This window comes from Schistocerca serialis, chromosome 9 (assembly GCF_023864345.2).
Source record: "Schistocerca serialis cubense isolate TAMUIC-IGC-003099 chromosome 9, iqSchSeri2.2, whole genome shotgun sequence".
Classification (NCBI taxonomy): Eukaryota; Metazoa; Arthropoda; class Insecta; order Orthoptera; family Acrididae; genus Schistocerca; species Schistocerca serialis.
The window spans coordinates 146,164,730-146,192,620 of NC_064646.1; the positions used below are offsets into that span (position 1 = coordinate 146,164,730).

Here is a 27,891-nt window from a genome sequence, read left to right on the forward strand (position 1 = left end):
GTATTATGTAATGCGAGATGATGCATGTACTACTACTGCAGCCACTTATAACTCAGAGGTGAGGGTCATGGGGGGACAGTGGTGTGTTTCTTTAACAAATACAGCTTCATCTCCCTCTGCTTGTTTACTAATTAGGTCACCCTTCCTGTGAAGATTAAACCCTGGCAACACAGGATTATCTTTTGCCTTTAAGTGTGTCTTCTGAATGCATATGCACATAGGCTCTACTTGGACTAGAGATTTCAATTCCTCCAGATGTGTCCTGTAACTGTTCACATCCCATTAAAGGATGGCATCTATTTTAAACATTAGGTTAACACTCATTGATTCTTTAGTCTATGAGTGGAGTTCAAAATGTTGGAAAGAGAGGAAGGTGGACTTGGTGGATCATCCAAACATATTTCAGGGTCTATTGGGCATTCTTCTTTCCCATAAGATGTTACTGAAGCCCTATGGTTAAAAAGTTTGACATTGCTTTTTAGGTCTCTTCTTTCTACTCATTGTTTTCCCTTTCTGCAAGGGAGGTGGTAAAGAAATAGATATAGGTATCTTGTAATCAGATTTTGTTTTTTGAGCAGAGTACACTTGCTTTACCTTTGTCCTTAATGCTTGTCAGTCAAACTAATAACTACAGTGATGTCTCCATAGGAACAGCGGCACTGGGTGTATGCTTTGAGGTATCTGACTTGGCTCTGCATTATGACAGTACAGAATGAGGTTGCAAATGTTGGAGGTTGCACAGCCTTAAAATTATTTTTTGGTTCCTTTTATGGTAGCCACCTTGTGATCCAAAGCTCCTGAATCTCGTTTTCCTATGCACAGACAGTGCATTACTTTGGCCAGACTAGATGTGTGCCTGAATAACTAACACAACATGGTGGTAGTGTACACAGCAAGCCTGAATCATGAGCATCTAAACATCTTCCAGAGGCTGGCTTCCCTTTGCACACTGGCACTGTGACCCTCTGGTACTGAAAGCAGCAGTTCAGATCTGGGACTTACAGACAGACTCATAAGACATAAAACAGCCTTTACATATTCAGATAACGTACGTGAATTAAAGGTGAGTATGAAGGTAGGGTTCATATCCAAGAGATCACTAACTGACGTAACACCTTTGGTGTGACTGAGGCTGTTACGCATTTCAACAGCTATAGGACATTCCTCGAACCTCCTCCCCCCCTCCCCCCCCCTTCCCACAGTAATGTCAGTGCTTGACTAGACATAATTGTCTCTTTTAGCAAGATACCATTCCATAACCTTCTAACAGATTCAGGAGCCCTGCAATTCCCTCCACACTCTTTTGTGTAGAGTACCTTCTTCTCTCTTCATGACAATGAGTACATTATTACGAATTTACTGTTATAAATTATTGAAATAGATGAGTTAGGTGGACTGTCCAACTGGGGTCTCTTTGTGAAGTGGGTATGAAACCCTCAAGTGGCCCAACCCTTCTACTGGAAGTTTGGTGTTATTGTGAACCATTTCAGTTACATGAGACTGGGAAATTATTCATCCACTCAGACAGAGCCCCTATGTCTATGTAAACCTTTTACAACTGTATAATGTATTATTATTATTATTATTATTATTATTATTATTAAGTATTGTAACAGCATCAACATATTTTATCTTTCTTCGGAGGCTGGGGCAGGGAGGCGAGGGCCCACATGCCATATTGACAATGCTAGCACTGTGGCTTCAGCACTGATGGTGTTCCATTGCCCAGATGGCCAATGAACTTCTCCCACTCCCTTCTTGCAGATAAGGTGAGTTTTACGTATAGTGGACCTGGAAGGCAGCTTGTCGTCTCTGTTATTGGCCTTGACATGCATTGGATCGATCTTGGAGAAACTGTAGTTTTCTGCAATACCTCCCCCTATGTAGGGATTCTTTCCAAAAAATCACATTGGTGTCAGTCCGGCCTTCCTCCTATTACCCCTAAATTCACAGTCTATTGTATCATCCACACTCCTAGCTTGGCCGTACGTACACAAATGAGGTGCAGCAGGTTCCACAGAGGTCACCTATTAATGACCATTTGCTTCGCCAGTCATGCATGCCAACAGCGCACATAGGGGTTTACACCATCCTCGCAATCCACATAGTTAAGCCAAGCTCCTCATTCCCTGTGACACACAATGTTTCACCACTGCGCAGCAAGATGATCACTGAAACATGCCTGTTACAGTGGGCTGGTGGTGCTCCATCTCAGCAAAACCTGGGTTCTCCCAGGCCATACATACTGAGCAAACAAAGGCTGAGCTCCCTCAGTTGCTCATCATTTAGAAAGACCCAGGGGGCATGTATGACTCCATCAAAATGACCAGGGATACAGCGGGCATTAGCCCCGAGAAAGACATCAAAAGTACCAAACAAATTTGAAGGTTCCTAAACTGATGAGAATATCCCATTATCAAGTGAAATCCTTGTTAACATTATTAAATTCACAGAGCTGTATGTATTGAAAACACAGCACACCACAAATTACCACGAACTGTGGTGAAGACCGTTGATAAGAACAGCTACTTTTTAATCATCAAAATTGACAATTGCAATTATCTGAAGTTGTCAACAAGTTACAAATACTAACATAACAAGACAGTTTAAAGCAGGAGCTACCATACAAATATCCAAAAAGACAGTCAGACATTCACTAGATAACTATAGGACACAAGACATCACTCAACATGGAATTTAGTCTTGAGAAAGAACGGAAACACAAGATTTCATAAGATGAGCCCACACAGCACAGTTGATGACTTGACAGAGGTATGGTGCAAACCATATGTGGCAGCTGATTCACATTCAGTTTCTTTCTGGCAAACCAAGATTAGTTTAAATTTTTGGACTGACATGAGTATTAAATTGTATGGAATACTGAAGACATGTATAAAGCAAGCATTACTAAGCCAAACACAGCTAGCAATTGAAAAACTGTAACATCCTACTTCAGCCTGCCAGCAGAATGGACATTGTCATAGTAACAGATGCACTAAACATACACAGCTATTACAAATTATGACTTCTTTTAGTGGAGCTAAGAAGCTGAGCAAATGACGCAGACCCGATATGATGATATTTATGGGCCCCCACTGCAACCATGGGCATATTTGTTTCATCCAGATTAATATTTACAACACTGTCAGTATTATTATATTTTAGCCTGTAACTGCCTCGGAAACGATGCCTGTCAAAATACCAGCAGCTGTCGAGGATATCAGCTGGCGGCATTCCTGCAAGTTATTTGAACATTTGATAAGTCAGGAGAAGTCAAGCTTAGCAAGACTTGATTTCCCTCTGCACTGTTTACTCCCCCCATAATTCCTCCATTATAAAATTAACTATCCTTTGATAGCTGAGGATCTGTTCTATCAACTGATCCCTTCATTCAGTCAAGATACATCACAAAATTCTTTTCTCTCTCATTTGATTCAGTACGTTTTCATTACTCATCTGACATATTCATCTAATCTTCAGCATACTTCTATAGCATTTTAACAGGTTCTATTTCCTTCCTATTTATCCTGTTTATGGCACTCATTTCACTTGCATATGAGGCTGCACTCCAGACAAGAAATGGTTTACTAACACTGAAATCTATAGTTGATGTTAACAAATATCTCTTTCACAGAAATTCTTTTCTTGCTACTGCCAGTCTGCATTTTATATTCTCTCTACTATGGCTATCATTAATTACAGTGAAACCTCTTCATAAAATTACAACATATAATGTTTTCTTCTATGTTATATAAATTTTTTCTGGTCCCAACCAAAAGCTCATGCACACAATGATACATTTTTCTCTATACAATGATTTTGTCCATGTTACTCTTATATTTTTGTCATAATTTTTCAACCCTGATCAATTATTTCCCTCTTTATAACTTTTAAGCAGTGGGATGTAGATGCTTCGTTTTCTGTTACAGGGATGTACACAAGCTCCAAAGGCTCATGCTCAGTGTGATTCACACATCAGCATCAGTAACTGAGTCATGTGAGATGTGACATGCAACATGCTTGCCATCTGTCTCTGGCACTGTTTTATTGTTTTGCGAAAGCAGATGGTGAACACCTATAGTGCTGCAGTGGAAGAAATTGAATGTCAACCGCAGAAATTCAGTGAATTAGTAGGCAGTAGTTACGTCACTTCTGAGGACTTTGTGACTATAGGTGATAATGTGGCAACCACACAAGTGCTGAGTGTTGCGGAATTGACTGACGAGAGAAGCATGGAGAATGGAAGTGAAAATTAAAGTGATAGTGAGATGGAAATAATCCTGCGTTCTATTTACTAAGAAAGCTGAAGTATTTGAAACATTCAGATTTATTATGGCCCATAAACTTGAGGACACAACAATAGCACAACTATCTCATTTGGAGCAAGAAACTGTTTTCATACAATCCAGAAGAGATAGAAAGCAAATTTGCTTGCGTGACTACTACAGAAAAACCATATGATGTTCAACTTGTGGCAATTCATAGATTTTTGTGAACATTTTACTAAAGTTGTATTTTTTAATTTAATTATTAAAGTAATTTTTTTAATTTGTGCCATTTACTGTGTTTTTCTGTAATATAACTGCAGTAAATTTGACATGAGTTTTATAATTATCAACTGGAAGTCTTCCTCTTTATAGTGTTTTCCTCTTTACAGTGTTCAGAAATTGTGCTCCCTTAAAAAAATAAGGACACAGCTTGTCTACTCTTTTCTGTGATTCATAATCTCCTAATCTAATTCCTTTGCCTTTGTGTGATATAATGTGACTACATTCTATTGTGCTTGTTTCAATTTAGTTGACATTTTTCTTATAACTTTGTTTCAAGACAATATCCATTGTGTTCAACTGGTCTTATAAGTCCTTTGCTGTCTGACATAATTAAAATTCCATCAGTAAGCTTCATTGCTTTTATTTCTTCTCCCTAAGCTTTAATTCCATTTCCAAATTTCTCTGTGTTGTCTTTCAGCTTGCCCACTGCACAGACTGAATTACTGGGATTGGACTACAACCCTGACTCACTCCCTTCTCAGCTAATCTACATTGATACTCCGCAAGCCACCCAACGGTGTGTGGCGGAGGGCACTTTACGTGCCACTGTCATTACCTCCCTTTCCTGTTCCAGTCGCGTATGGTTCGCGGGAAGAACGACTGTCTGAAAGCCTCCGTGCGCGCTCTAATCTCTCTAATTTTACATTCGTGATCTCCTCGGGAGGTATAAGTAGGGGGAAGCAATATATTCGATACCTCATCCAGAAACGCACCCTCTCGAAACCTGGCGAGCAAGCTACACCGCGATGCAGAGCGCCTCTCTTGCAGAGTCTGCCACTTGAGTTTATTAAACATCTCCGTAACGCTATCACGGTTACCAAATAATCCGGTGACAAAACGCGCCGCTCTTCTTTGGATCTTCTCTATCTCCTCCGTCAACCCGACCTGGTACGGATCCCACACTGATGAGCAATACTCAAGTATAGGTCGAACGAGTGTTTTGTAAGCCACCTCCTTTGTTGATGGACTACATTTTCTAAGCACTCTCCCAATGAATCTCAACCTGGTACCCGCCTTACCAACAATTAATTTTATATGATCATTCCACTTCAAATCGTTCCGTACGCACACTCCCAGATATTTTACAGAAGTAACTGCTACCAGTGTTTGTCCCGCTATCATATAATCATACAATAAAGGATCCTTCTTTCTATGTATTCGCAATACATTACATTTGTCTATGTTAAGGGTCAGTTGCCACTCCCTGCACCAAGTGCCTATCCGCTGCAGATCTTCCTGTATTTCGCTACAATTTTCTAATGCAGCAACTTCTCTGTATACTACAGCATCATCCGCGAAAAGCCGCATGGAACTTCCGACACTATCTACTAGGTCATTTATATATATTGTGAAAAGCAATGGTCCCATAACACTCCCCTGTGGCACGCCAGAGGTTACTTTAACGTCTGTAGACGTCTCTCCATTGATAACAACATGCTGTGTTCTGTTTGCTAAAAACTCTTCAATCCAGCCACACAGCTGGTCTGATATTCCGTAGGCTCTTACTTTGTTTATCAGGCGACAGTGCGGAACTGTATCGAACGCCTTCCGGAAGTCAAGAAAAATAGCATCTACCTGGGAGCCTGTATCTAATATTTTCTGGGTCTCATGAACAAATAAGGCGAGTTGGGTCTCACACGATCGCTGTTTCCGGAATCCATGTTGATTCCTACATAGTAGATTCTGGGTTTCCAGAAATGACATGATACGCGAGCAAAAAACATGTTCTAAAATTCTACAAGAGATCGACGTAAGAGATATAGGTCTATAGTTTTGCGCATCTGCTCGACGACCCATCTTGAAGACTGGGACTATCTGTGCTCTTTTCCAATCATTTGGAACCCTCCGTTCCTCTAGAGACTTGCGGTACACGGCTGTTAGAAGGGGGGCAAGTTCTTTCGCGTACTCAGTGTAGAATCGAATTGGTATCCCGTCAGGTCCAGTGGACTTTCCTCTATTGAGTGATTCCAGTTGCTTTTCTATTCCTTGGACACTTATTTCGATGTCAGCCATTTTTTCGTTTGTGCGAGGATTTAGAGAAGGAACTGCAGTGCGGTCTTCCTCTGTGAAACAGCTTTGGAAAAAGGTGTTTAGTATTTCAGCTTTACGCGTGTCATCCTCTGTTTCAATGCCATCATCATCCCGTAGTGTCTGGATATGTTGTTTCGAGCCACTTACTGATTTAACGTAAGACCAGAACTTCCTAGGATTTTCTGTCAAGTCGGTACATAGAATTGTACTTTCGAATTCAATGAACGCTTCACGCATAGCCCTCCTTACGCTAACTTTGACATCGTTTAGCTTCTGTTTGTCTGAGAGGTTTTGGCTGCGTTTAAACTTGGAGTGGAGCTCTCTTTGCTTTCGCAGTAGTTTCCTAACTTTGTTGTTGTACCACGGTGGATTTTTCCCGTCCCTCACAGTTTTACTCGGCACGTACCTGTCTAAAACGCATTTTACGATTGCCTTGAACTTTTTCCATAAACACTCAACATTGTCAGTGTCGGAACAGAAATTTTCGTTTTGATCTGTTAGGTAGTCTGAAATCTGCCTTCTATTACTCTTGCTAAACAGATAAACCTTCCTCACTTTTTTTATATTCCTATTAACTTCCATATTCAGGGATTCTGCAACGGCCTTATGATCACTGATTCCCTGTTCTGTACATACAGAGTCGAAAAGTTCGGGTCTGTTTGTTATCAGTAGGTCCAAGATGTTATCTCCACGAGTCGGTTCTCTGTTTAATTGCTCGAGGTAATTTTCGGATAGTGCACTCAGTATAACGTCACTCGATGCTCTGTCCCTACCACCCGTCCTAAACATCTGAGTGTCCCAGTCTATATCTGGTAAATTGAAATCTCCACCTAAGACTATAACATGCTGAGAAAATTTATGTGAAATGTATTCCAAATTTTCTCTCAGTTGTTCTGCCACTAATGCTGCTGAGTCGGGAGGTCGGTAAAAGGAGCCAATTATTAACCTAGTTCGGTTGTTTAGTGTAACCTCCACCCATAATAATTCACAGGAACTATCCACTTCTACTTCACTACAGGATAAACTACTACTAACAGCGACGAACACTCCACCACCGGTTGCATGCAATCTATCCTTTCTAAACACCGTCTGTACCTTTGTAAAAATTTCGGCAGAATTTATCTCTGGCTTAAGCCAGCTTTCTGTACCTATAACGATTTCAGCTTCGGTGCTTTCTATCAGCGCTTGAAGTTCCGGTACTTTGCCAACGCAGCTTCGACAGTTGACAATTACAATACCGATTGCTGCTTGGTCCCCGCATGTCCTGACTTTGCCCCGCACCCGTTGAGGCTGTTGCCCTTTCTGTACTTGCCCAAGGCCATCTAACCTAAAAAACCGCCCAGCCCACGCCACACAACCCCTGCTACCCGTGTAGCCGCTTGTTGCGTGTAGTGGACTCCTGACCTATCCAGCGGAACCCGAAACCCCACCACCCTATGGCGCAAGTCGAGGAATCTGCAGCCCACACGGTCGCAGAACCGTCTCAGCCTCTGATTCAGACCCTCCACTCGGCTCTGTACCAAAGGTCCGCAGTCAGTCCTGTCGACGATGCTGCAGATGGTGAGCTCTGCTTTCATCCCGCTAGCGAGACTGGCAGTCTTCACCAAATCAGATAGCCGCCGGAAGCCAGAGAGGATTTCCTCTGATCCATAGCGACACACATCATTGGTGCCGACATGAGCGACCACCTGCAGATGGGTGCACCCTGTACCCTTCATGGCATCCGGAAGGACCCTTTCCACATCTGGAATGACTCCCCCCGGTATGCACACGGAGTGCACATTGGTTTTCTTCCCCTCTCTTGCTGCCATTTCCCTAAGGGGCCCCATTACGCGCCTGATGTTGGAGCTCCCAACTACCAGTAAGCCCACCCTCTGCGACTGCCCGGATCTTGCAGACTGAGGGGCAACCTCTGGAACAGGACAAGCAGCCATGTCAGGCCGAAGATCAGTATCAGCCTGAGACAGAGCCTGAAACCGGTTCGTCAGACAAACTGGAGAGGCTTTCCGTTCAGCCCTCCGGAATGTCTTTCGCCCCCTGCCACACCTTGAAACGACCTCCCACTCTACCACAGGTGAGGGATCAGCCTCAATGCGGGCAGTATCCCGGGCAACCACAGTCGTAGTCCGATCAGGGGATGCGTGGGACGAGCTGGCCGTCCCCGACAAACCCCCATCCGGACCCCCACAGTGATGCCCATTGGCAACAGCCTCAAGCTGTGTGACCGAAGCCAACACTGCCTGAAGCTGGGAGCGAAGGGATGCCAACTCAGCCTGCATCCGAACACAGCAGTTGCAGTCCCTATCCACGCTAAAAACTGTTTTGCAAAGAACGTCTGAACTAATCTACAGAGAGCGCAAACCAATGTTTCTAATGATTCCATTTCATGCCCTTCAACTTCTACAGGGTGAAAAGTATTTAAACCGACAAATTCTGGGAGGTTGTAGGGGACATCAAAACAAATATTATTCCTTAATGTCATTTTTTACTATGAGGAGTATTTAAACCGGTAGAGAAAGATTTATTTGGCGGTGAATTAATTAAACCAACAAACACTTTTCCATTTTTATGACCAAGGATCGAGTAAGCCATGGTACAGGACCACCTCTACCAATCCACGTTTCGGGGAACCATCGGTCCAGGAATCGATGCACACAAAGACTGAAATGTGCCGGCGCCCCGTCATGTTGGAACCACACGCGTTGTCTTGTAGGGAGTGGGACATCTTCCAGCAATTCTGGCAATGCTCTGGTGAGAAAATTATAATAGTGTCTGCCATTTAATGGCCTAGGTAGCAGATATGGCCCAATTAAACAGCCCCCAACAACACCGACCCACACATTAACAGAGAACCGCACTTGATGAGCGCTAGTAACTGTGGCATGTGGGTTATTCTCATTCCAAACATGCGAATTGTGCATGTTGAAGACTCCACCACACCCGAACGTTGCTTCATCGATAAACAACACAGAGGATGGAAATGTAGGATGCATTTCACACTGTTCCACGTACCACTGCGAAAACTGTGCTTGTAGTTTCTCATTTCATTTTCATTCACTTCCTCTCCCATCTCCATAACACATCTTCAACTTCATTTTCCTTGCATAATCCTTCTACACATACCTTCCACCTTTCAGTGGTGCTTAACACTGTTTCTCTATCTGAGCTCTCGATAGTCATGTTTAATCATTCTGCCCTTTTTATATGTCTTTATTTCCTTTTGTCTCCTTCATTTGCTGCATTTTTGTACGTTCTTCTTTTGTCGACTAGATTCAGTATCTCATATGTTACCCAAGGGTTCTTACTGGGCCCAGTCTTTTTGCCTATTTCATCTTCTGCTGCCATCAGTATTACAACTCTCAAAGCTTCTATTGTGTTTCTTTTCCCTGTTTCTGTCAATCGTTGGTCAGTACTCCTTACGGAACTCTTAATGGTCTCTAACAACAAAAACAATCAATTATTGACAAAATTATGTAATTGTTATGTTCCGGGACTGGACCAGACTCTGAATGTGGCTCTCCAGCAGGGATACGACTTCCTCAAATCCTGCCCCGAAATGACATCCATCCTTCATGAAATCCTCCCCACCCCGCCAAGAGTGTCTTTCCGCCGTCCACCTAACCTTCGTAACCTGTTAGTTCATCCCTATGAAATCCCCAAACCACCTTCCCTACCCTCTGGCTCCTATCCTTGTAGCCGCCCCCGGTGCAAAACCTGTCCCATGCACCCTCCCACCACCACCTACTCCAGTCCTGTAACCCGGAAGGTGTACACGATCAAAGGCAGAGCCACGTGTGAAAGCACCCACGTGATTTACCAACTGACCTGCCTACACTGTGATGCATTCTATGTGGGAATGACCAGCAACAAACTGTCCATTCGCATGAATGGACACAGGCAGACAGTGTTTGTTGGTAATGAGGATCACCCTGTGGCTAAACATGCCTTGGTGCACAGCCAGCACATCTTGGCACAGTGTTACACCGTCCGGGTTATCTGGATACTTCCCACCAACACCAACCTATCCGAACTCCGGGGATGGGAACTTGCCCTTCAGTATATCCTCTCTTCTCGTTATCCGCCAGGCCTCAATCTCCGCTAATTTCAAGTTGCCGCCACTCACACCTCACCTGTCTTTCAACAACTTCTTTCCCTCTACACTTCCGCCTCGACTGACATCTCTGCCCAAACTCTTTGTCTTTAAATATGTCTGCTTGTGTCTGTATGTGTGGATGGATATGTGTGTGTGTGCGAGTGTATACCTGTCCTTTTTTCCCCCTAAGGTAAGTCTTTCCACTCCCGGGATTGGAATGACTCCTTACCCTCTCCCTTAAAACCCACATCCTTTCATCTTTCCCTCTCCTTCCCTCTTTCCTGATGAGGCAACCGTTGGTTGCGAAAGCTAGAATTTTGTGTGTATGTTTGTGTTTGTTTGTGTGTGTATCGACCTGCCAGTGCTTTCGTTCGGTAAGTCACCTCATCTTTGTTTTTATATATAAATTATGTAATTGGATAGACAAAAACATCTACTCACCACGTGGCGGCAGAACACACACATAAAAGACTGTCGTAATTGGCAAGCTTTCAGATCCAGTGGCTCCTTCTTCAGGCAGGAGGGTTGAAGGGAAAGGAAGAAGTGTGAAGGAAAAGGACTGGGGAGGTCTAGGAAAAGGGGCAGATTTCAGGAAAGTCACCCAGAACCATGGGTCAGGGGAGATTTACCGTACGGGATGAGAAGGAAAGACTGATTGTTGGAGACTGCACCGGATGAGATTTGAAAACCGGAGAGCTTAAAGGTGGAGGACATGGTAGATTACTACTAAAACAACATGCCCATGTTAATAAGAGTGAAAAGCTAAGTGCATTTTACGTAACATACACAGAATGGGAATGGTGAAAAATAGACAGGAAAGACAACATAAGATGTAGAAAACTAAAATGGAGTGAAGCAAAGAGTAGTTACAGTGAAGAAATGCTGAGAAAGAAGAAATTAACGTAAATTAAGGCCAGGTGGGTGGCGAGAATCAAGGACACGTTAAGTGTTAGTTCCCACCTATGGAGTTCTGAGAAACTGTTGTCCGAGGGAAGAATCCAGATGGCTTGTGTGGTGAAACAGGCCCCAAGGTCACGAATGTCATGTTGTAGAGCATACTCTGCGACAGGATATTGCGTGTTGCCAGTATACACCCTCTGCCTATGCCCATTCATCCTAATTGATAATTTGGTGGTAGTCATGCCGATGTAGAAGGCCTAACAGTGTTTACATAACAGCTGGTATATGACGTGTCATTTCACAGGTGGCTCTCCCTTTGGTAGTATATGTTTTGCCAGTTACGGGGCTATTATAGGTGGTGATAGTAGGGCACATAGGGCAAGTCTTGCAGCAGGGACGGTCACAGGGATAGGAGCCGTAGGATAGGTGCAAAAGGAGCATAGGGTTTGACTAGAATATTGCGGAGATTGGGAGGGCGATGGAAAGCTGTTAGGTGTGTTGGGCAAAATTTCAGACAGAATGGATCTCATTTCAGGGCATGATTTTAGGAAGTCATGGCCAAGTTGAAGTAGCTGACTAACATATTCCAGACCAGGATAATACTGAGTCACCAATGGTGTGCTCCAGCAGAGGGATCAGCAGTACCAGGATTGGATGTGATGGCCCAGGAAATCTGCTTTTAAACTAGGCTGGTGGGGTAATTACATCCAGTGAAGGCTGAGGTGAGAATGGTGGTCAAGTGCTGCAAAGAGTCTGCATCCAAGCAAATACGTTTGCCTCGAATGCCAAGGCTGTATGGGAGGGAACGTTTGATATGGAAATGACGGCAACTGTCAAAATGTAAGTATTGTTGTTTGTTGGCAGGTTTAATGTGGACAGAAGTGTGTAGCTGGCCTTCAGTGAGGACGAGCTCAACATCAAGGAAAGTGGCATGGGATTCAGAATACGACCATGTGAAATTTAATTTGGAGAAGGTATGCAGAGATTCAGGAATTTTAGCAGGTCAGCCTCACTGTTAGTCCATATGGTCAAGGTGTCATAAAATGTATCTAATCCAAACCAAGGGCTGAAGACTTATGTATCCCAGGAAAGCGTCCTCCAAGCGATCCATGAAAAGGTTGGCATAGGAAGGAGCCATCCTGGTTCCCCTGATCTGTTTGTATGTCTGCCCCTCTCAGGTGAAGTAGTAGCTGGTAAGTATAAAGTTGATTAAGGTGAGTAGGAAGAATGTCAGAGATTTGGAATCAGGTGGGCACTGACAAAGGAAATGTTCAGCAGCAGACATACTATGTACATGGGGGATGTTGGTATAATCTGTGGTTCTTTCAATTTATGTAGGTCCCATTTCCTTAATTTCCTACCTTTCTGCAACTTCTTAAGTTGTAGTGTGTGGTACATAACAAATAAAATATGGTCATGTACACTCCAGGAAATGTTTTGCAGTTTAAAATTAGGTTTTGAAATGTCTACATTAGCATTTATACATCCTATATGAAACCTTCCAGTGTTTCCAGGTGTCTTCCACACTTCTATAAAAGCTATTATTTGCCTGATTTTATCTGCAGTGTCTATGAAATAGAAATGTTGAGGCTGAACAATTTTTTAGTTTCTGCCCTGAAAGACAATTCTTGAAGTTTTCCAAACAGGTTCGCATGAGACATACGGTGTCTTTCTTGAAGTGCCTGACAATTGAGATTTTTCAACATTTATAATAGCATGCGGCCGTTCGTGCTTCCACTCATTGTGTATGTTCCCCTGTTAGTGTGACCAGATACAAGAGAGCCTGTTTTGTATCTTGTTGAGTTCTAGAAAGTTTTGCTGATTTAGGCACCACTATACCGATTATTATGGCAATTACCTTTGCAGCGGTGCAGCAACTGAATGGTGCCAATGTTAGACAGAACTCAACATTTCAGCTTTTGGTTAGTTGTTATCTATTTCTGTCCCCTTCCTGCCAACAACTGCCCGGAAACTAATTTTTCTGTCACTGAAAACCTTAACTTCTGACAAATTTTAACATTTAGGGCGAGGTCCTTGATAATATATTGCTATGAAAGTTACTGGAGACTTTTTAATTAACCTTTACCCATCTATCTAAGGATTTGTGATTTGCTTTGTACCTATTGTTCCTAACAGTAGCAGAAGTTGCAGAATAAATTTAAGGTGGTCTTACGAAAATGGCTATAATTATTTTACAAGAATCTTTATTTCAGCAATATATGGTAATGACACAGTTAGGAAACTGATTATTCGAATAATTTAAGTTGCATACATTACTAGCACAGACTGCCAGTATCTCAATGCCCCACAGATATGATCCCCTGGCTTGCCATGGAACCCATGTAGCCAACAGAAACACCTAGTGGCAGCTGTTGTGTAAGAGCACAAGAGCAAGTGAACACACTAACTTTTGACACCTCGCAGATTTATTGGTAATTTTTCTTTGAATGCTCTTAAACGTAATGCAGATGCAGTAATCTGAAACATATGGCACTAAATCTACCACACTGTGCTACATATTGCTCCACTAGACTGCTGAAACTTGGCATCAGGGTTGTGAGCACACCTTGGCTTGTGCATGTTTTACGGAGCTTCTGAGCATGCGCAATTGATGTAATTGCCTTACGGGTCAAATACATATGGATTTGACAAACAACGTTCATGGTTCATAGCGTGCACTGCTGGTTCTTACTGCTCAACTACTAATTTATGTCAATGCCACCAGGTAGTAGCACTCTGCAGCAGACTTTTATCTATGTTCGCCATAAATCCTATAAGGTGGTAGCGCACTCCACAGATATGTGAATTCACATACTATACAGGGTGTCCCATTTATCTTGCTCACCCTAAATAACTGTTTGTCCAGATGCAAATTACAAAATGTTTCAAGCAAATGTTCTTTAGCCATTAGGGGGACATCAATCAGCATGATTGCCTTCATTGTAGCTTTGTTTTTTACAAAGATACAAACGGCAGTATGACATTTTTTAAATGGCACCCTATATTTTTTATTCAGTAATTCGTTTCCTCTCCTAAACACCTATTCAAAAATGTATCACAGTGTACCATTTACTGAAACACAACATTATTAATTACATAACACAACATTGATGTTGATGCTCCCAGCACTTAGTGCAGGTACTCAGTGTAATGGAACACATCCACATGCTGACAGTGACAGTGGACAAATGTAAACAAAAGTAGAATGCACACCCGTCATTCAATCAACCATCATCAGTTGAAGAGTTGTGTGGACAGAATGTACACCAATGAAGAGAAGGTAGAAATGCTACTCATCTGTGGGGAGTGTAAGTGAACAGAACAGTAATTGCAATACTATTTTCTTATGTATGGGTACATTTAGTACAGTAGTTTAGTCCTTTTAAATAATGTTGTGTACATACAGTAAAGGCTGTCCTCCCTACAAACTGCACTGTCATAACATTTCTTCTATTGTTGTTGTTGAAGGTAGGCAAAATGCTACGCGGGCAGCAGAACTGTACAGAGAGCAATATCCTGATAAGAACCCATCTTCCCGACAGATGTTTTCTTGTCTTGTTGCGACGTTTCAGGAAACGGGAAGTTTCAACCCACGACAACACAATCGTTGTAGCACTTGCACAGACAATGCTGCCGTAGTTACTGTTTTCACTTCCACTGCTATGAATCCACATGAAAGGACACGACAGCTTGAACACGAGATTGGTATTCCTAAAACCAGTGTACATCATATTCTTACACGTCACTGGTTCCATCCTTACCATGTACACCAACATCAAGAACTGCAAGGGAATGATTTCCAGAATCGCGTACAGTTCTGTCAGTGGGCACAGCAGCAAATCCTCGCCAACCCGAACTTCTTCTCCAATGTTTTATTTACCAATGAATGTTCCTTCTCAAACAAAGGACAGGTAAATACAAGGAACATGCATTATTGGTCCAGTGGCAACCCACGATGGCTTAGACAGATGGAACATCAGCGTCAATGGAGGATTAACGTCTGGTGTGGGGTGCTTGGTACTACAATTATTGGCCCTTTTTTCATCAATGTTAGTCTAAATGGCACAGTGTATGCCAACTTCCTCAGATGAATTCTTCCTCCTCTTCTGGACGAAGTGCCGCTAAGAACCAGAATGTTTATGTGGCATCAACATGATGGATGTCCAGCACATAATGCCTTATGCGCACATCGTGTTCTGAACCGAAGGTATCCTGCCAGATGTATTGGTTGAGAAGGAACAGTTACTTGGCCTGCTAGGTCTCCTGATTTAGATCCTCTGGACTTTCTTCTTTTGGGATGCATTAAAGACGTTGTCTATTGTTATATTCCAACTACTCCAGAGGACATGCAGGAGCGTATTGTGCTTGTTTGTAATTCTATTCAGCGGGCAACACTGGAAGCAGTAAATAATTCTTTCATTCAATGAGTGCACCAGTGTATCGGTATCCAGGGTCACCACTTGGAGCACCTCTGAATGTTCTACTCCTGGGAAATGGTACAGGAGAGTCAAAGTCAGTTTTGTGTTGTGCTTTTACTTGGTTTCCATTTCTTTTCTGACAACTCTAGCAAGTGGACAAGTTCGTGATCCCAGGCTCAAAGTCAATGTTGTGTTATTAATAATGTTGTGTTTCAGTGAATGGTACACTGTGATACATTTTTTAATAAGTCTTTAAGACTACGAAAACCAGAAGAAGATAGCAACTATCACTCCTACATGGTACTGTGGCATCGATAGGTTACATTGACCCTGAACAACATGATCTTTGACTGAGATCGGACGTTTTCGAGTCACCATGTTATTCTAGCAGTCTGCATTTATGTCTCTTGCTGTGTACATGTGTATGACTACTGTGGAAATATATATTTATGTGCAGATATTTGTGGGACAGTTTGTTCAATATACCTCTACACATATCCCGTTCCTATACTGGTGACCCCAAAGTTTGCACGTCTTCCGCGATTACCACGACGGGTGTCGTGGCATCAGCAGGTTATGAGCATGCTGCTATGGCCGCCTCACCCAACGCTTTGTTCGAAGACTTGGAAGCTCAACAATGGTCACTGGACCTCTTCATTCCTTTGCCAACGAGCAGTTCTACATTAATTCACAGCAATTCGTGATCTCCAGCCGCATTAACCTCAAAATTTGTCACTCTAGAACGGTCGAGTACTACACCGCTAACACAAACAATGGACTCGGGTTTCATGTCGCCGGACTATGCTCGAAAACGTATGAAGTTTGAAGTGAACAATATTCATAACTGTGTACCTACGATTGATTGTATAATGCTCAAAGTGATCTTCATTTGCACACGTACTTTGACTCTTAACGGGCCGCAACAACAGTTACTGTGGTGCCGTGTGTAGCGCCGCCATTACCGCAAAACACACCCAGCCACTATCAACCATGACCTGGTCCAGTTTTGCCTCATTTGCAAACTAATATAGGACATTTTAGTGCACACAATTCTCCGTACTCACCGCCAGTCTGGCCGCTCAAGTTTTTGACCACATCAGTTCAAGTGCATCATTCGGTGTTTCGCCTTCTAATGGCGTCTTACCACACCGAAGTGACTTTCTGCAAGTTCCACTGGTCATTTATAGTCCGACCTCATGGGGCATGTCTTCAACGTGCACAGTGAACTCAAACTTTTGTCATAAGAGTTACCAACCCACACCCTCCTGCCACCGCCCCCCCCCCCCTTGCACCCGCAGGGGGCCCCGGTTCCGGCCGCTTAGCCGCTCGCTTCTCCTACAGCACCGCCTGTGTCAGCCATGCCAGCCTGCATTATTTCCGAGGTGGGTCAATTCAAATCAGTGCCTGAGTGCCTGTAGCCTATGGCCCAGTTTACAGGACCCCAACACCTATCACGCAACCAACCATTCCCACGGTACTGACCGTGTCAGCCGCATGGTGTTTTCGCGACACATCAAGGACAATGCAAACCGCAGTTGCTATATACGTTTTCACCAGAAACACACAGGTGCCTACCATGCCAGCCTACTGTATAGCCTCTCCCATCACGGACCTGACGGTTTTCCAAGACACACCGAAGCCGCCTTCGTCCCCACTTCCAAGTCGTCTGCCAAAGCTGCCACCTTTACACGAGGACAACCCAGTGTCACGGTTTGAGCTTGTCAAGCATCTTTTCGAGCTGTATCACATGTCCGGTGACAACTCTAAACTCCTGTGTCGCGTCATGCACTTCCATGATCATTCAGACTTAACTTGTGATCTACTCCTCTCGCCATAGCCTCCACCGAAATAAAGAGTTCGCGAAGAACAACAACTCGCCTGCTCACCACAAGATTTAATCATCAAGATCTTGTACGAGGAACACCTGGGGGACCGAACCCCATCACAACTCTGGCGCCACTTTCAGTTACTTGTGAGTGAGCATACCATGCTGGACGCCAATCTGTGGGTGGTGTGGTCTGCCAAGCTGCCTGCTGACCTACAGATCCACCTGCTACCACACTCATTCAAATCAATTGGCTCTCTTCTCCACATCACCGGCAAACTGTACTCATTGCTACAACAATGCCAGCCAGCTCACTACCCCGCTTACCGGCCGTCCGCTGGCAGAGGCCAGGCTCGCTCCGCCTCTGCATCTTCAACATCGCCTGGCAGCATCCGCTCGCTCTCTCCACTGTTCGTGCACTCCAGGATCGGCCACGCACCATATGTGCCGGTATACATGCCAGAACAAATTGATGAGGACAAGCCTCCTCTGCTGCCACAGTCACCACCACCACCACCACCACCACCACCACCACCACCACCACCACATCCAGCTCATCCGTACTGCTGGTACCACAAGATTTTTGGCAATAATGCCAAGAAGTGCCGGTTACCTTGCCAGCACCCAAACGCCGACCGCAGGACCTGAAAGACGCCAAGTCCTGCAGGGAACCTCATGGGCATCCTCATACATTGCACTCTGTCCACTCGTCCACCCTGCTGAGCAGTCATTTGTATGTGACTGTCATTTCGTTACAGCTTACTTTCCTAGTTGACACTGGTGCTGACATGTCTGTCATACCTAAATTGATGGCTCCCCCGTCTTTTCACCGACGAGGTCACTTCTATGAGCTGTCAATGCATCAACATTATAAACCTCAGGCTCTGTCAAAGTTACGGTGCACCTATCTCATTCTCTGTGTTTTCTGTGGACTTTCTACGTTGCCGACACTGATGAACCTATTCTCGGTATGGATTTTTTGTCCCATTACAAACTCTCTCCGAACATAGTTCAGGGCTCAGTGCTACACCATCCCACTAATACTCAGATACTGTGCTCCCGCACTTATGTTCCCCGCAACATGTGAGTTAGTACGCGAGTGCTCCACCCTTGTGGGCGGCACTGACCTGTGTAACTAATCTACTGTCAAAATATGACTTGATGGCACAGCTCCGCTGGGACAACAAAAAGCCAAAACAACACATCATACACACCTACAACGAGCTCATCGCAGCTTGTAACTCGCTGCTAAAAATGCAGTCCACGGTTTCGCCACTTAATTGAGCTTCTCCGGCCAACACCAGCTCGGACACTCATTAGGTTAGTCCAAACACATTAAACGCTTGTGACGATTCGTGTCCAGTAGACTCAGCACCCCCGACTCACTCGCCACGTTCAGTGCCTTGGGTTTCAAACAGTGCATCTAATGACAGTCACGCACAACGCAACCATGCACACTATGCAAGCAGCCATCCCACATGTTAATAAACATTCCCCCTCTCTCACGCGCCAGTCACGTTACTCGGCGGCCATCGCTGCTCCATGCGTGACGCAAACGCCGCTCTTGTCCACACTGGTTACCAAGTCCAAGGTCGACAGCAGACATTCCTCGCACGTTCCAACCCGCTCTGCGCTGCGCGCGTAGCCGCCCTTTTCACACAAGCGCACGCCGCACTCATATACTAGGCATGTGACTTTCGGGCAGCCTTTTCCCACTTGCACTAACGGCTATGCCTCATCGCGCCCTACTCGTCCAAAAACTTCACGTCAGGACAATGATCAGTCTTTTGTGCAGTTCTCAGTTTCCATCACTGACAGAATGACATACAAGTTAGTTACCACTGCTTGGACTCCTATTAGGCACAAGGTTATACTCGGGCCGGTGAAACATGTCATTTGACAGCTCGCGTGTGGTTGGCTACACTGAGACTGCGAGGTTGCAATAGCTGCCACCGCACATGCTCACAACTCCGAAGTACATTTTGTAAATGTAAGCTACAATCAACGTTTATACGTAAGTGCAACAAAGTACATTTTTCTAACAATGGAGAGAATGACGACAGAGACTAAGTGTTTGATAATATTGAAACCGGGAAATAAAAACACTCGAAGTTAATGACAATATCTATGAAAAGTTACAGTAATAGCTGCATGTAAAATGTCATATAATAATGTAAATCTAAGCATACCAAATAACACGCTATCCACACTCATAGAAAGAAATAAAGCAAAACATGCATAGCCTACCCGATTGCAGAGAGGAATTCTGTAAACATTTACACTCACCAATTTACGATGTCAGTGGCGTAATTCCATGCAGTTCTCCTACACTATCAATGGAATCGGTGCCAAAACCGTTGTCTTTGTCATCATCATCGTCATCATCATCGTCATCGTCATCATCATCATCAAGAGAAATCATTAATTGTTCATTTTCATTTATAATGCCATCTATAGCCTGTGCTTCTCTTATCAGTTTAGCAACATGGTCTACTTTTTTTTCCTCCATGAGGTAGCGCCTACAGTAGCAAGACCTTCACGTAGCAGTCTTTCCACTTCTGTTATAGTAAAAGTCTTGTTGTTACCCCCAATGTATGCCTTGACTTCTCTCCAAACCAATTCAATAATTCAATTGGATTAAAATGACAGTGATAAGGCATTAGCCTCATTACCAAGTGACCCTGTTTGCTTGCAATTTCATCTACACGTATTTAGACGTCACAGGCTTATTTTGTTTAACGAGTGAGTATAACAGCAGCTTTGTCATGCTCATGTCCGCAGCAATGTCTCTCGCCTGCAACCACTGCACCATAGTTTCTTTACGGTCACTAGTGGTCAGAGTTTTATCTAAAATCACGGAATGGTACGGTGCATTGTCCATCACAAAAACTGTAGGAACACTAAACTGTAGCAACAAATTTTTAAACCACTGTAGAAACCATAGGTGGTCCATATCCTCATGACAGTCACCGGTTTTTTTTCGATCGAGACACTAGAAGTCCTTCAAGCACAAAGCCATCCGAAGATCCTGCATGGGCCACAATTAATCTTGATCCTCTTCCTGTTGGCTGATGACCGCTGCTATTCGGAGTATCATCTGTCCAGCATTTCTCAACTGAATCTCCAGCGGTGATCCAGGTTTCGTCTAATCATATGACTGAGCGTATGTCCTTTCCTACAATTTTGTGTAAGAAAATGTTATGAGCTGCAAAACATGAGCTTTTTCTAGTAACAGTTTTCGTCCATCTAACTTTTTAAAATGGAAGCTCACACTTTTTAGTATCATCTTAAGAGACTTTTCCCCCTGAGAAAAGTGCACTTTCTTTTAAAGAAATTAGCAACTTCGCTATTGTGGGGTATTCTTTCCTTTATAGTATCCGTTTATGTGCTGAAGAATTGCTTCGGACTGGAAAGAATCAATATCTGTAACAGGATGAGGCTGCTTTTTTTTCTTGCCCGGAGTACTTAAAAACATGCTGTTTCTTCCACAGGGGCTTTCTTCCATACTGTTTACTTCACAGTCTTGAAGTAGCACCCCTTTCCTTATAAATGTTCTTTCATTGAGGCTTAGAGTTTTTGAGGTACGCTCTAAAACTTTATCGGCAGGAATTAATGCATGTCCATGAACAGAAAGAAATTCTTTTTCTTGCTCATAAAACTCACGTGTCCTCCAATTCCAAAGACTATTTAATGGCACTCCATGATGCAACGGATTGTTGCTTGGTGAACGACAGCGTTTTGGTGACACTGTTTAACAAACAAAAACTGTAGTCGAGGCCATAACACAACAAAATAGTATGCATTCACGCACAAACATACAATGTTTACACGGAAGCCGGCAACGTGGTAGTGTCGATGCCGTAACCGGCTTTTGTTCAGTGCTGGTATTGGCTCAGAATATGCAGCGCCTCCTGTTCCTCACTTGTTTATTAGTTATACTACCAACTCTATGGCGCTTGCGGAGTTACCTTGAAGTGACATGTTTCAGCGGCCTGGGTATAGATGCCTCAACCCTATTAAGTTGCACGCACCCCGGCAGCAAATTAACGAACTTTCGGAGGCAGGTATTCTGCAATTGTCAGACAGCAATTGGTCTTCACCGATTCACCTCACCCTCAAACACGATGGTTCTTTCTGAAGGTGTGGTCATTACAGATGTCTAAACGGTCATACCGTCATGGACAATTAACCTGTGCCTAACATACATGATTTCACTCATATGTTATCGGGCACTACAATCTTCAGTGTTATTGACTGTAAACGTGCCTACCACCAGATTCCCGTAGCGCTGGAAGACATCCCTAAAATAGCTGTTATCATGCTGCTTGGTTTGTTCCAATACAACTTCATGCCATTCAGCCTGAAAAATGTGGCGCAAACGTGGCAGCGATTCATTGACTCCATCTTATGACAGTTCGAGCTTTGCTTTGCATACCTGGATGACATACTCATTTTCAGCAAGTCGGCTGAGGAACATAAAAATCATTTATCCATGGTCCTCCAGACCTTGAATTCCAATGGCATCCAATTGTGCCAGCCTTCTGTCACTTTCTTTGGTTACACCGGCTCCACCGATGGAACACAGCCTCCCAAATCTCGCTTGCAGGCCATCACACAATGCCACCCCCTGCTACTTACAAAGAACTTCGACGTTTCCTGGGCACAATAAACTACTACTGCCGTCACCTGCCCTCTTCCGCCACAGTGCAAGCCCCACTGACAGACTCGCTGTCGGGTAAACTGACTTCAGGACTCAGACCCATTTGCTAGACTGCACCTATGCTGGAGACCTTCCATGCACTAAAGACTTCTTTAGCTCACGCCGTGACACTCACCCACCCCAACCCCTTGGCCGAGTTGTTCATCACTGCAGACACCAGTGACATCACGATGGGAGCAGTACTACAGCAACGCAAGGCAGACACGGTTTCCCCTCTTCATTTCTTCTCTAAAAAACTATCAACAGTTCATAAGAAATACTCCACTTTCGATAGCAGTCTACAAGACTGTAAAACACTTCTGCCCCAACATGGAGGGTTGCTTGTTCTTCATCCTCATGGGTCACAAACCACTCGCAGCCGCTTTCTGCAACCCCCCCCCCCCCCCCCCAGAGGACCCACCCCTCGACATTTCCACCACTTTTATCTAGTCTCCCAAATTCACAACCGATGTTCGCTACATCAAAGACATGGACAACATCGCCACAGATTTTTTCTCGTGGATCAATACTACTTCGCGCATCATAGACTTATCCAACCTGGCTGCCCTATAAGTGTCCGACGAGGAATCTCAAGCTCTCCTCGTGGACCCTCAAACTTCCCTTGTGTTTACCAAAGCTAAATTCCCCGGCGTTGTGGGTGAGATGTGGTGCGACTCTTCTACCAGTACCTTACGCCTGTTGCTCCCACTCCCCCTGCACCACCATGCCTTCGATGCGCTGCATAACATCGCTCACCCTGGTGTCCGCGCAACTACACGGCCCATCTCTGAGCGTATCGTTTGGAAAAATACAAAACAGGACTGTCAGACCTGGGCACGCAGCTGTGTCCCCTGTCAATGCAACAAAATCAGCCCCCACACCTCCCCACAACTGGGCAGGTTCGACATTCGCCCAGGACGATTTCTCCATGTACATACCGTTGGAGGGCCACAGATACATTCTATCCACAATCGACCACATGTCCCACTGGGTAGAGGCAGTTCCTTTACCTAACATCATGGCTGAGACCGTGGTCAAGGGTTTCATCTACTCATGGATTGCTAGGTTCGGTTGTCCGACCACCATCACCACCGAGCAGGGTCGGCAGTTTGAGTCTTCCCTGTTCACAATTTTATGTAAAATCTGCGGCATAAATAAAATTCATAACACGACCTACCACCCACAAAGCAATGACTGCCTCTGGTCCGAAGCCCTTCCATGACTGCTCCTCAGCCTCCACTCAACTATCAAGCCCGACTTACGGGGAACTATCTTAGAATTCGCTTTCGGGGAGAACCCCGTCCTACCAGGGGAATTCATCCAACCTCAGGTACCCGAAGATTTCCCCCCCTACCTGGATTTCATAAGTCACATGCGCACTCACTTCAAACATGCAAGCTTGCACCCACCTATCAGCCACTCCCCGCCAGACACTTACGTGCCAACCGCTCTCAACACTTGCTCCCATGTGATGCTGAGAGACAACTTGATCCGACAACCTCTGCAACCACTTTACCTCGGCCTCTTTAAAGTCCTCTGGTGGAGCAACACAACTTTCGTTACACCGACTCAAACCAGCTTTCGTGGACCGCGACGCCCCCCTGCTAGCTCAGTCAGATTCATCAAACGACTCTCCTGCCAGTCTCTCTCCCGCCATGGAGTCCAACAACATTTCTCCTTGTGCCAACATCCCGATTTTTTCATCCAACGCCATTTTCGGGTTTCTCGGATATGTCAACCTCTACCCGGTGTGTGGGTTTCGCAGTTACCTCACCGACTTAGACACCCTCTCCTATAGTCAACCTGCTCTGCAACGTACCCCCCCACACCACGTGGACGACATTTCAATCGTAACTCTTGACGACCGAGTTCTCATTTTACTCACAGACACCGCGACCTCACCACCCAACGACCAGCTACACTTCAGTGTTGCGCAGAGCCTCACCCTCCCTTGTGAGTGCGACCCGATGACAATACGTGTCTTCATCTCGCCGGACAGCTCGGTTAGAATCCAGGCTTGCCACAACTACATCCTGCCACCCGCCATTCTGCCCGCCTAATCACGAGCCTGCCGCCGCATCGTCCGCCCTCACTGGTTCAGTGACTTTGAGGTGGACCTGCCTCCCGTCGTTCCACCTCCACACCCTGCCCCGGTCGAGGTGGAGGTCCCGGTTGTGCATCTACCATCTCGTACAACCACCAACTGCATCAATGCCCACACTGTCTCCAGCCAAGATGATTCACCTGTGATACTCCGTACTGCGGGGAAGGGGGGGGGGGGGGGGGGGGCTGTGCTGTGTGGTGTCAATAGGTCAAATCGACCTTGAACAACATGATCTTTGATTGAGATCAGACATTTTCGAACTGCCATGTTATTCTAACAGTCTGCATTTATGTCTCTTGCTGTGTACACGTTTACAACTACTGTGGAAATATATATTTATGTGCAGATATTTGTGGGACAGTTTGTTCAGTATACCTCTACACGCATCCCGTTCCCATAGTGGATTTACAGATGGAAAGAAATGTTACTGAAATTCTAGGCTGTTACAATACCTTTCTCAGTGTGCTTGGTATAACAAACCAGAATATGTTAGCAATCAAGAAATCTCTTTCTACTACTGGCCATGCTCCTACTGACTGGTGAGGTTCTCATTCTATTTGAACCATAAAGAGTCAGCTGATGCCGTTGAAAATGTTATGAAACATATAAGTTCCCTTCAAGGCTGTTCTTCTCATGATAACCTTCACAATATCTAAAATTTATCTACCTGGAGAATTAAACATCAAAATAGTGCATCAAATGTACATAGAGGCATAGAGCTCCCCCCCCCCCCCCTTTTTTTTGTCTCCCAGGTCAGATACTTACTCTGAATGTGAAAAATTCAAAGCAAAAAAGAAATCCCTTCCTGCAAGAAAACTTAATTATAACAGGAGTGCAGAAGAAGTAGATAAAGAAATTAAGTGGCTAGAAACTTACATAAGGAGAAGACTGAAGTCTCCTGTCAATGAAAACATGGAGTTAAAATTAAAGCTAGGCAAAAACATGAACACTGGCAATAGGTATAGATTTTATGGAAAATGTTTCAGTGCATAATATTAGTGGTAATGATGTACACTACAAGTGACACATATCTTTTTACATGTTTAATGCGCTTGTTCTCCTTCCAGGAGCTGATGAAGTTGCCCACTGTTGTTTGACTTCCACTTTTATCATCTTGTTTTCTCAGTTCAACATTGCCACATTTTTAGTGATACTTGCTAGGCCAGAATAAAAGTTGTCTTTATTTGCTTCATCCGCTCTATGGTTCATCAATATAACAGATTTGAATAAAAGTAATCTTTTCCTGTTAGAGTGCACAGTTACATGGAATGGGGTGAAGATGTGAGCTTAATAAATCAAAAAGCCCACACTGAAACAACAGTGATTGGAATGAACACATCAAAAGACGCTGCGTAAAACCTAGTGCCTTCTGTGTCATCGAATATTCCCAAGACAAGTTCAAATCATAGCCTTCATTTCTCGGTAAAGAATACAGAAAGAAATAAACATTGAAGGTAAGACAAATAGAAGAAATGGCAGTTGACAGAACTACTTCTAGACCTATCAATTGTTGCACCACTTGCAACGGCTCTTGGGAGTCCTATTTAGTGTTGGGGGGGGTGCCATTTGCAGACTGGAAAGCACAAAAAAAAAACATCATTTTCAAGTTTAATTCCTCTCTCTGAGGCAAAATATGACGACTTTACAATCCCTTAAGAAATTCTGTTCTGAAAGTGCAAAGGTCTATTTTTCAAAATTACATGTAGTCAACAATGAGTAATTTGGTGTAGAGATTACATTAATTTCATCAGTCTCTTATAGGCATTTTTATGTAATATCCCACAAATGTTGTTTACCTCTAAGGCAAACACTTATGTATATGTAATACGTTCTATTAAGTGGACTAGATTGTTTTGTTTGTAAACATGTAGGACTTGACTTTTCATTTTTAATAAACAGGACACTATGACATGGCACTCACTTCAAATGAAGAGTCTGTTAGAAAAAAGCCTTGAGAAATCCTCTAAAAAAATCATTGTATGTCTACCATGCTTAATCTGCTGCATTTTTAACTCCAAATTAAATTACAGCACAATATTAAAAAGTGTATTTTGATCCTTTTTCCCTTGTACCCTTCACTTATTTCATAATTCTGTAGAATGTTACATAATACAGACCACATCAATCACTAAGCTGTATGCTTTACAAAAGTGCCATAAATGAAAATAATTTGGATAACTGTGACTGTGTTTACTTATTTTATTAATAAGAGCATTGCCCACAGGGTCATACATATGCTTATATGGTTGCAAACAAATATATTTTTCCAGTTACACAGTCAGCTGCAATACATCACTATGTACTTCATATTCACATAAGAGAATTGATCCAATTAAGTCGAAAACAGTCACCTATGTACTGTATGACTAAATGCTTATTTTACTGTTAAATTGTCCATTTGTGAATTAACAGTCATTCATAATCCCTGAACACAAAAATTTTAATAACTGATAAAAGGGATCTCCTTTTGCCTTCGAAATTAAAATGTTACACAAAACCTGTGAATAAAACTAATGTATGCAGCCATGCTTATTCATAAATGAGATATGACACTTACCCCATCTGCCATCATGAAATGAACTCCCAAATCAGAAGTCTGTGCATGTACAAACTCAGTGAATGCCTCTATATTATTTGGATCAAAAACGTCACCATTTCCATCAGTGCCACCAACTCCTTCAAAATTTAAAATAAACATTAAATTTATAAGCAGAATTTGCCCCTCAGGTCTTAAACTTACAAAAAAAATAATACAAAATATTGGCTAAGCAACTAATGACAAGGTCAACGTCATTTTCCATGCTACCGATTACTGTAGTAGATCAGAGTGAGAAGCTGTTCAGTCATCATTATGGCGAATCTCAAGTTTCCTGATAAAAGCATAGTATTAACAGACGTAGACAATTTTTTCTGTTCAGAGTTTCTACAGAATCCTGATAAAAACATAGTATAAACAATATTTATAATAGGAATTCAAGGACTCCAGGTCTTCTATGGGTATGTTCGCTCCTTCCCCAAGTGTTTTAGTTGTACAAACTAAAACACTTGGGGAAGGAGCGAACGTACTCACAGAAGATCTGGAGTCCTTGAATTCCTACTATAAAAAATGGCGATTATGATCTAATCCAACCAAGACTGAGGTGTATGTTTTCCACTTGAACAATAAAATGGCCCAACAAGAACTGAATGTGAACTTCTGTGAACAAAGAGTCAAACACAACTTCAACCCCAAATACCTTGGCATAACGCTAGACCGCGCCCTGACTTACAA

The 27,891-nt window shown here is 43.6% G+C and overlaps 1 protein-coding gene across 1 annotated transcript in view; it reads right to left on the minus strand.

Moving 5' to 3' along the window:
- Positions 1-27,891, minus strand: part of LOC126418443 (cap-specific mRNA (nucleoside-2'-O-)-methyltransferase 1) — a 273,835-nt gene that overhangs the window by 171,417 nt on the left and 74,527 nt on the right. Inside the window, exon 8 of the mRNA XM_050085206.1 lies at positions 27,178-27,296. Coding sequence (XP_049941163.1) covers positions 27,178-27,296 — 119 coding nt within the window. The remainder of the gene's footprint in view (positions 1-27,177; positions 27,297-27,891) is intronic.